We start from the raw sequence: 9,554 nt of genomic DNA on the forward strand, positions 1-9,554 counted from the left end.
CGTAAATTATTGCCAAGGACCCCAAATGGGCTTGGGAAAACGCTGTCAGGATGGCTGGAGCAAAATAGAAGGGCCAAACGGCACGAGACCGTCAGAGCAGCTTAGCGGAAATGAGACAAAAGTACTTCAGCAAGGGTTTGGATGGGGTGCCAGGCTACCAGTCTGCCAAGCTGTATGCTGTGTGCTGCTGCGACTGCGGCTGCGACTAGGGGTTTGAGCTTGGGGCCAGCGTATGGAGAATGCGCAACAGTTGATTGCCATCAATTGGAATTATGTAAATTAAATTGTCCACGCAGTATATCGAGTGCATATTGTCCGGGTGACGGCTCCAATTGGGTGTGAAATTGATAGAATTTGGCGGTCCATATGGCTCAACTTCAAGTTGTCCAACGGCAGAAACAAAGCATTGTCAAAAGAAGAAAACATTTTACAAAATAGTTCTCTCTGGTGCCAGTAAGTCAATACCACTCAAGTAACTGGCATTAAGCTGTTGAGTTGAACCAGCATCCTCTCTGCTCAGTTGTTCAAATAGCATAGTCTTGTATGGCTTTTGTTGTATGAACACTAACCGGGGATTTGAACCAGCTTGAATAAAACTGTCGAATTTGACAAACATAATAGACTAGCTGGGGATTCAAACCCAAATTGTCCCCGTTCAATTGTCTAGTTCACATAGAGAACTCATCTAAAGAGGAGTGCATCGATATTTATCGATAGTTATTTGTCGATTATGTTGCAAGTTAAAGAACCAATTGGAATACTATGGATTTTCCCCACACCGACAAATGCTATGGCACATTTGAGAAAAGTCAAAAGAATGCTTTTTGCGAATATATATTGGTTAATATGAATACTATGTGTGTGTGTGTTAACGAGACAATCATGCCTGTATTAACAAGTGTAACCTAAACCTTTTAAAAGAATTCAACAATGTCATAAGAAAAAAAAACAGGTTAACAAAAAAGTATAAGGTAATCAAAGTATTTCAAACAGTCCCGTTCAGTGTGCCCTCATCGATTTCCTTGTGGTCGTCGATCAGCTGGTCTGCGTCTTGGTGGTGGTGGAGGAGTCGCTTTTCTGATAGGTCGTCGGGGAAGCGGTTTACGGCAGGCTGGCGGTTGTTTTGGTGAAGGACATTTTTTTGTGGTGGCTTTCTTACATTTCGGTGGTGCAGTTTTCTGGGGACATTTCTGTAGTGGACGGAGATTTTTACATTTTGGTCGTGGAGTTTTTGATGGCTTACGATTCTTTGTTGGGCGATGAGTCTTACATTTGGGCTTACAAGTTTTAGGTTTCTGGGGTTTCTTTGTCGGACCACACGGTTTCTTCGTCGGGGCACACGGCTTCTTCGTTGTAGCGCACGGTTTCTTCGGGGTAGGATTCGGTTTCTTCGTCGGTGCACACGGTTTCTTTGTGGTATGGTGCTGCTTCCTTGTCGTTCCACACGGTTTCTTTGTTGTATGATGGGGCTTCTTAGTCGTTTTACATGGTTTCTTTGTTGGTGGGCGGGGCTTCCTTGTCGTTCTACATGGTTTCTTAGTCGGTGGTCTTGGCTTCTTCGTCGTTTTACATGGTTTCTTTGTTGGAGGAGTGGGCTTCTTTGTCGGTGGGTTTGTCGGTTTCTCTGTTGGAGGAGTGGGCTTCTTTGTCGGTGGGTTTGTCGGTTTCTCTGTTGGAGGAGTCGGCTTCTGTGTCGGTGGGTTTGTCGGTTTCTCTGTTGGAGGAGTGGGCTTCTTGGTCGTTTCACATGGTTTTTCTGTCGTAGGAGTGGGCTTCTTAGTCGGTGGGTTTGTCGGTTTCTCTGTTGGAGGAGTGGGCTTCTTTGTCGTTTCACATGGTTTCTCTGTCGTAGGAGTGGGCTTCTTTGTCGGTGGGTTTGTCGGTTTCTCTGTTGGAGGAGTCGGCTTCTTTGTCGGTGGTTTTGTCGGTTTCTCTGTTGGAGGAGTCGGCTTCTTTGTCGTTTCACATGGTTTCTCTGTTGGAGGAGTCGGCTTCTTTGTCGGTGGGTTTGTCGGTTTCTCTGTTGGAGGAGTCGGCTTCTTTGTCGGTGGTTTTGTCGGTTTCTCTGTTGGAGGAGTCGGCTTCTTTGTCGGTGGGTTTGTCGGTTTCTCTGTTGGAGGAGTCGGCTTCTTTGTCGTTTCACATGGTTTCTCTGTCGTAGGAGTGGGCTTCTTTGTCGGTGGTTTTGTCGGTTTCTCTGTTGGAGGAGTCGGCTTCTTCGTCGGTGGTTTTGTCGGTTTCTCTGTTGGAGGAGTCGGCTTCTTCGTCGGTGGTTTTGTCGGTTTCTCTGTTGGAGGAGTCGGCTTCCTGGTTGTTTCACATGGTTTTTCTGTCGTAGGAGTGGGCTTCTTCGTCGGTGGTTTTGTCGGTTTCTCTGTTGGAGGAGTCGGCTTCCTGGTTGTTTCACATGGTTTTTCTGTAGTAGGAGTGGGCTTCTTTGTCGGTGGGTTTGTCGGTTTCTCTGTTGGAGGAGTCGGCTTCTTCGTCGTTTCACACGGTTTCTTTGTGGTCGTTGGACACCGTGTTGTTGTCGTAGGACATGGCGTCGTTGTCGTAGGACACGGCGTCGTTGTCGTAGGACACGGCGTCGTTGTCGTAGGACACGGCGTCGTTGTCGTAGGACACGGCGTCGTTGTCGTAGGACATGGCGTCGTTGTCGTAGGACACGGCGTCGTTGTAATTTCACACCCACAGCTGGCCTCGCCGCCCCCAGGCCCTTGGGACACCAGAAGAGCTGTCAATAAGCCGAACAACCAGAAGATGCGCATCGTAGAGCAGTTGAGGTAACTGTTGCTCTTGTTCGGCTGTTGCAACTTTTATATAGCAATTGCAGGCAGGGCAGTCAAAGGCTGGCCTTTTCGACTTTGGGGGCAACAGAGTTATTTTCATCCTCAGGCAGTGACCCATAGAGGTCTGTTTCCATTTTTGGATCTCGGTATATTCGCCAGTTGACTTAATGACAGATGGCGATGTTATTTTATGTTATTAATATATAAACAGTTCGCCTATTGACTGCCCCAGACTGTAAATGATCCGAGCATCAAAGGATTGGGTTCCAGGGGTTAGGAAAGTTGTTGCTTGAAGAAATTGTTGCGATGTCAAAGTAAAGAACAGCGCCATATAATATAATAAGTAGTAGTCGCAGTAGTAGGAACAACCGCAACATCGTTCATCTCATATGAATATTGCTTCAAATGCAAGTGGTCCCTATAATTATTATGCCATTCCCACCAGATACAAAGTCAAAGCCGGTGACCTCACGCTTGCTGGTCCGACTTGTTTTTTTTTATACCTTGACCACCGATTACTCATGCTAAAAAGCCGGATTTTTAAAAACCCTATTTTGATTCGAATGCAAGCTTCCTAACCCTTAGCGTTTAGGCTGTGCATTGATCACCATCAAGTCAGTCTTTGAGTTAGTCCGGCAAACTATTTAATATTGACACAAGTGAATTCTAAGAAAGTGCTGTATCACTAAATTTTACTATATTCTGCAAATATTGGGAGTACTTTAAATTAACTGACTAGCAGGAAAAGCGTGGCCGACAGCCACAAGTTTAAATTGAAATCCAAAGAATGTGTTATACATTTCAAAAACAAATGAATTCGTTTTTATTTAAGCAGCAAACATAGCCCAAACATATTATGACTTTAATGATGATTGTTCTTCTCAAATTTTTTATTTGTGTGCATATGAATCAATTCGCACAGCTGTCGGTTTCATTAATACTCAATTGTTTTGATCACCTGATCATTGTATGGAGTTTTTCCATACCCAATTTCAAAGTGTATCGTTCTATTCACATATTTATAATCTCGCAAGTTGAGCAAATAAAGGCTTTGGGATTTGACAAATGCTTGACGCCTTTAGATTAACTGCTGGCTATAAAAGTGGCTGGCAGCTTCTGCAATTTCGACAATTTGAGGTTGACATTTGGAAGATTAACATAATGAAGTTCAGCTCGCGTTTCCTGCTTTTGGCCTGCCTCTGCCTGTGGGCCTCATCTGCGGCCGCACAGACCACCGAAGATACTGAAATTGCCTATGACGATGCTGAAGAATCGGGCTCCACGGATGATTATACTGAAGTTGACAGCGGCAGCGAGAGCGGCACCGACACCGACACTGAAACCGGCACCGAGTCCAACGTTGACACTGACTCAGGCACTGATACAGACATAGATACGGATACGGATACGGATACGGAGGGCACGGATGAGGAGGAGACAACTAAGGCGCCGGTGCGCAGAACAACACGTAGAACACCCATTCGCCGACCAAACGCCAGCAACAACAACAGGCGCAGGCAAAATAGCAACAGGCGCAATAACAACAACAGGCGCAACAACAGCACCAGACGCAACAACAACAATAACAGGCGCAATAACAACACCAGACGCAACAACAACAGGCGCGCAACAAACAACAATAGACGTGCGAACAACAACAATGTTCGCGCTCTTAGGAACAGAAGACGCGGCTAAACTAAATCACTGAACTGCTGGATTATATTGAACGATTGTGTTGTATCCTATTTGAAATTATCAAAATCTTTCTTTTTTTTTGGATCTAAATTATGAATATTAAAAGCTTTGATTGAAACGAAAACTAGTTATTCAAATTTGTGATTAAACAAAAGATCCAGGTAAAGATTTTCCAACCAAACTCAAGGTTTTGACTGAGTAAGTCTGAGGTAAGGGGGAACTTGTCAGTTTTCTGAGAAGCCTTTTTGAAAAGACAGTCGAGAGCGGGCCGAGAGCTTCATCTGTAACAATATCTCAATCAAAAAGCACACCCGTGCTATCCTCCCAAGGATTTCTAGCCGGCCCTGAATGCGAATCTCGCTGACGCGGCCTTGACCAACAAGCCATGATATCTGACATTGAACTCTTTTCGGCTATCGAATTTTTTCGTTTCAATTAACTAGCTCACGAAATTTCAATTTTTTGGCATTCTGCATGTGCAAGCTCTCCACTCACAAGTGCTGCGAGGTGGATTGCGGTCGACTGCATCAGGATTCGCGCGTAATAAAAATATACTTGATTTTATACAGGCGAAAAAAAAGAAAAAAAATAAATAAAAGTTGAACTTGTGCTGCATTTGATGTATGAGAATTAATATGCATATGTTAAAATCTACTTGGAATTCAGTAGCCCAGTTGTTGAGAAGGGCATAACTAAAATATTTCTACGACTCGACCTTGAGTAAACAACTTTGAGTAAGCAACAAAATATAACGTCGTATTAGGGCACTTAAGCAATAAATGCAGGGTATTTAGCAGCCAAGCATATGAAAAGTAAATTGTACGTGCTCTAATTGCAACAATATAAAATAAACGAAATTCAATTGATGCGTTAATTCTTATTTAATTGAAACATTTTCATTTGTTTTTTCCATTAATTTTCAATTTTCAATTTTCCATATCGACAAAAAAAGAGAAGCATAATTGCAGTTCATTGGAAATTGTGTAAAGCTTAAATCAACAACAACAGAAAGCCTGCACATGCCAAATAATAAACAAAAGTCAAACAAATAAATATATTGATTTGCTGCAGAAATAATCAGAGAGGCTTTTGCAAAATTTATGCAATTTATTTATTCAATTTACAAATGTGAAGCGGGGTCCATTCGGTTCATTTGGCGATATTATTGTCAAAACATATTCAATTATGCATTGGGATTTTCTTTTTTTTTTTTGTTGGCCCTAACTACGCAGCCTTTGTGCCAGACATACAATACAGGTGAAGCCGACTCAATTACTGAGTCTGTGTCTGTATTCTACTGTCTATGGCTTCCGGCTGTTGTGGTCTGCCCTGATGTCAGTGTTCGGGCCAAAGTTTGTGTCACTTAACTTTGTCGATTCGATTAAGTTGACTAACTGCAAATTGATTTGATTGTAAGTCGCTAATTGGCTGGTTCTCAAACTTTTGAGCCAAGTTCGTTGTGCAGTGTTCTTTCATTTGTTTGGTTTTCAGGGATAAATAGCGCATACGCCACGTAGCCGGCACACAAATGCGTGTAGAGTTGACGCGTTTCGTTGCGACAAGATAAAAAAAATATATGAGTCTGGCTTTAAGCAGCCGCCACCGCATTTGTCTAAATATTGACAAATTAAATAATAATATTGTTGCGTTTGTTTGTATTCCGTTTATTTTCATGTTATTTGCTTTCGTTTTGGTTTTGTTGTTTTGGTATTCTTTCTTTCTCTCTTGCCTTCGCCTTTCCAGTTTTTTTTTGTTTTATTTTTTTAAATAGCGGCGCGAGCTGTTCATAGTCAATTTTAAAGGCCAAAGTCAACACAATGCCAGAAGCAAGCAGCAGCAGAAGCTGTGCAAAAAAGTATTGCATAACTGTAGGCGTCACTTTAAGTGTTGCGTAAGACTGGAAGTTTTCATCAAACTTTCGCTTGGAGCATTATTTATTTTATAATTTACTAGCATTTCACAACGCGACTTTAACCGCGTGCGTTTCGACTTATAATTTCCAACAAGCATCTTTGTAACCGCGAGCTTCCCATCTCCATCACCCCTCCGCCCAACGCATTTGAAAAGGCAATGCTTAAACACAATGAACGACTCCATTTCCGCGGTTTTATATACTTCACTCATTGAAAATTACCCGCCACAATAATAGTTCATAACAATGGCGTTGAACCGTCGACTTCTCGCTTGCTAGTCTGACACGCCGACATCTTTAAAAAAAGGTATTTCAAAAGCGAGCACAATATATATTTGAACGAAAATACAATGTAAAATCTTTCAAGCTGCTTTTCCACTTGGCATTAAAGCTTTTATTTACAGGCTTGGCAAAATTCGCAACACTGAATTATAAAGGAGACCTTAAGCTCTTGTTGGCCAAGTAATTAGCTCGTAAGTAATGTTCGCTGCATTTCACAACACTGTTGGGCACACAATGCTATAAAACTTTTAAGACTTTTTGCTTGAATTGAAATATTATAAAACTCAAACACATTCTATGTTAAAGCATACATACTCAAGCTTTAAACATAAAGGCATTTGCTAGAGAAGAATTCTGAGTAGACTTCAATGCCATAAACTCTTTGGATGCGGGCAGAGGGGGACAGGTAATCATCTTCGACTCCATTAAGTATATGTACATTCTGGATCTCGACGACGAGCTGAGTAAGTCCAGCCATGTCCGCCTTGATATCGATTTCGATTTCAATGATATCGATAAATATCGATATTAGATTTAGAAATGTTTTCTAAGCATAGCTCGAATATTATCATATGCATTTAAGAGATGTTTCACACTTTTTGCATTGTCAACGATTCCCTTCTTGGATAGAAAATGTGGTTGAACGGGCGAAACTGGGATATGAGTTAATTTGCAAAGATTCCGTAAATTCATTTGGTATAAATTCACCTCTTCTTGAGCAAAGGGGAAAATTTAATGCAAAGAACTTGGACCGGACAGGGCTGGATATACCAGCTACTTAAATATAGATATTGATTGGCTGTCTACTTACCGGACATTGGCCAGGGTGTGACGACGGTTCTTCAGGTAGCGACTGTGATACTTTTGGAGATCACCGATTGAGCCCTGTTCGGCCTGCATTTTGGTGGTGGGCAGCAGCTGCGAGTTGCTGGGATGCGAGGCGAGTGCCGAGGCGGAAGACGAGGCCAAGCGATGATGGGCAGCGACGCTGACGCTGCTGCTGTTGTTGGTATTGGTGGTGGTGTTGCCGGTGCTGCCGCTTGAGGCCAAAGTCTCGTTTGAATTGCTGCCAATAACTGTGGCCGAGGATGAGCCACCGCCACCGCCGCCGCCGGTGCTGCCAATCGGTGTGAGCACAATACGCGACCAACACGATTTGTGCGGCTTACGAAATTTGAGCTTTATGCGCGGTGAGGGCGTCGAGGCGCCGCCGTACTCTGGCTGCGCGCTGCCGCCAGCCGTTGCCGAGGATGAGGTGCCCGAACTGTGATGCACACTCTCGCAGCTGCCGCAATATCCGCCACCTGCAATGGTAATGGGCGGCAGCGGTTCCTCAAGACCCTTGATCGGGCTGCTGTTCCCCAACTGACGGTTGTTGGCGTGTTGCAGCTGTTGCTGATGCTCGGATTCCTCCTCTTCTTTAATGTGCGGCAGTGGTGAGGTCTGCGGCTGACAGCTGCAACGCTGTCCACCTGCTGCTGCTGCTGCTCCTGCAGCTGCAGCTGTTGTTGCTCCTGCAGCGCTGCTGCTGCTGCTGGACTGCTGATTAACTGTGTAGACGGCGCTGGGCGACGGCGATGCTGAGGAAACGCTGGTGGTTGTGGCTAGCAGCGTTGCTGTTGGCGCCACTGCAGTGGTTACTGTCGTCAGGCTGGTCGCTTCCGGCAGGGTCAGGCTGGGCGCTGTGCTAGCTGTCACAGTGCTGGACAGCTGCAGCACCACCACGGTGGGTGAGACGCTAGCGTCACTGAGAGTTTCGGGCTCGGCGCGCCTGGCTACCAAACCGCTGGCCAAGCTGGCGGCTGCAATGTCCGCTGCGGTCAGCTGTTGCTCTAAGTCCTCGTCAACGTCGTTGATGAGTGTCTTTAGAGATATGGGCGTGGTCACCGAGGTGCCAATCGTATCAGCAAGCGAATGCTTCTTCTCGCCCGCACGACAAGCCTCCAAGTCTGTGTCTAATAGTTGCTGCTGCTGCTGTTGCTTCTGCTGCTGCGGCAGCTCGCTCTGTGCCTGCGTCTCTGGAATTGCTGGCTGTGTCTTCGTTTTCAGTTCGTCCGGTGTCTGCGCGGGTGTTTGGGGCGGACTTGTGGCGGGGGCTGCGGAGCCGCCCCCGCGACAAGGTAGGCAACAGCGAAACACTGTGCCACCGAAACACTTTGTCCTTGGCTTTGACTTGCGCTTGCTGCTGTTGGTGTTGCCACTGCCACTGCCACTTCCGGAGCCGGTGCCGGTGCCGCTTCCGCCGCTGCTGCTGCTGCTTCTTGCCGCTGTCGCTGTGGCCGCCAGGCCGTTAACGTTGGCGCCGCTACCAATACTCTGCCCCGCACCGTTGCTGCTGCTGCTCCCGTGACGCTGCGTGCAAAAGAGAACGACTTAAGTAACAATGAGGCCAAAGACATGCATTTAGTTAAACAAAAAAGTGGAATCGATTTTAAGAGTTGAGTTCGTTGCCCGCCCCTGCCCCTGTCAACCTTGGCGTGCGACGGATCCGTGCACTTTTGCGTTGCATTTTTGAGCGTTAAGCTTTGCGTCAGCTTCGCCAGTCGCATCATGAATACCACGCCACGCCCACTTAAGCTACAATTCGCGGCGCAGGCAACAGCATAATTTCACTCCACTTGGCGCTCAGTTCTTGGCCTGCAATGAAAGAGGTAAATGCAGACATTTGATTAGTTATTTTAATATTATTATTTAATTTCAATTGATAAGTTTAAGCAATTAAACAATTTGGATTAGTTACGAGCGCAACAAATACCCCCTAACCTTTATTTTTGCTGTTGTGTTTATTCTTTGGGCCTCGGCTAGGGTTAATATGTGCTCTTTATTATATTTATTATTATAATCATAATTTTTTCTCTTCCTAAAATAATATTTGT

The 9,554-nt window shown here is 45.0% G+C and overlaps 2 protein-coding genes across 2 annotated transcripts; both read right to left on the reverse strand.

The window, feature by feature from the left end:
• Positions 1-1,287: 1,287 nt before the first annotated feature.
• On the reverse strand, positions 1,288-2,646 carry LOC115768045 (extensin). The gene is made up of 3 exons (XM_030712467.1): positions 2,495-2,646; positions 1,529-2,394; positions 1,288-1,469 (listed from the first exon to the last, which is right to left on the reverse strand). Exons 1-3 carry the CDS (start codon positions 2,644-2,646, stop codon positions 1,288-1,290), a joined length of 1,200 nt encoding a protein of 399 aa, XP_030568327.1.
• Positions 2,647-7,485: 4,839 nt separating this feature from the next.
• Positions 7,486-9,227, reverse strand: LOC115768058 (cAMP-specific 3',5'-cyclic phosphodiesterase-like). The gene is made up of 5 exons (XM_030712499.1): positions 9,150-9,227; positions 8,818-9,030; positions 8,230-8,541; positions 7,756-8,043; positions 7,486-7,596 (listed from the first exon to the last, which is right to left on the reverse strand). The coding sequence occupies exons 1-5, from the start codon at positions 9,225-9,227 to the stop codon at positions 7,486-7,488; spliced, it is 1,002 nt and encodes a 333-aa protein (XP_030568359.1).
• Between the last annotated feature and the right edge of the window lie 327 nt (positions 9,228-9,554).

The sequence above is a fragment of the Drosophila novamexicana genome, unplaced genomic scaffold (genome assembly GCF_003285875.2).
Source record: "Drosophila novamexicana strain 15010-1031.04,08,12 unplaced genomic scaffold, DnovRS2.1 tig00001583-arrow-arrow-pilon, whole genome shotgun sequence".
Classification (NCBI taxonomy): domain Eukaryota; kingdom Metazoa; phylum Arthropoda; class Insecta; order Diptera; family Drosophilidae; genus Drosophila; species Drosophila novamexicana.

Coding starts and splice junctions, on each gene's coding strand:
- LOC115768045 (XM_030712467.1), bottom strand. CDS start 2,646: ATGTCCTACGACAACGACGCCGTGTCCTACGACAACGACGCCGTGTCC. Junction 2,395..2,494: donor AACGACCACAAAGAAACCGT/GTGAAACGACGA, acceptor TGAAACAACCAG/GAAGCCGACTCCTCCAACAG. Junction 1,470..1,528: donor ACCACCGACTAAGAAACCAT/GTAGAACGACAA, acceptor ACGACTAAGAAG/CCCCATCATACAACAAAGAA.
- LOC115768058 (XM_030712499.1), bottom strand. CDS start 9,227: ATGCGACTGGCGAAGCTGACGCAAAGCTTAACGCTCAAAAATGCAACG. Junction 9,031..9,149: donor CGGATCCGTCGCACGCCAAG/GTTGACAGGGGC, acceptor TTTTGCACGCAG/CGTCACGGGAGCAGCAGCAG. Junction 8,542..8,817: donor CAAAGTGTTTCGGTGGCACA/GTGTTTCGCTGT, acceptor ATATCTCTAAAG/ACACTCATCAACGACGTTGA.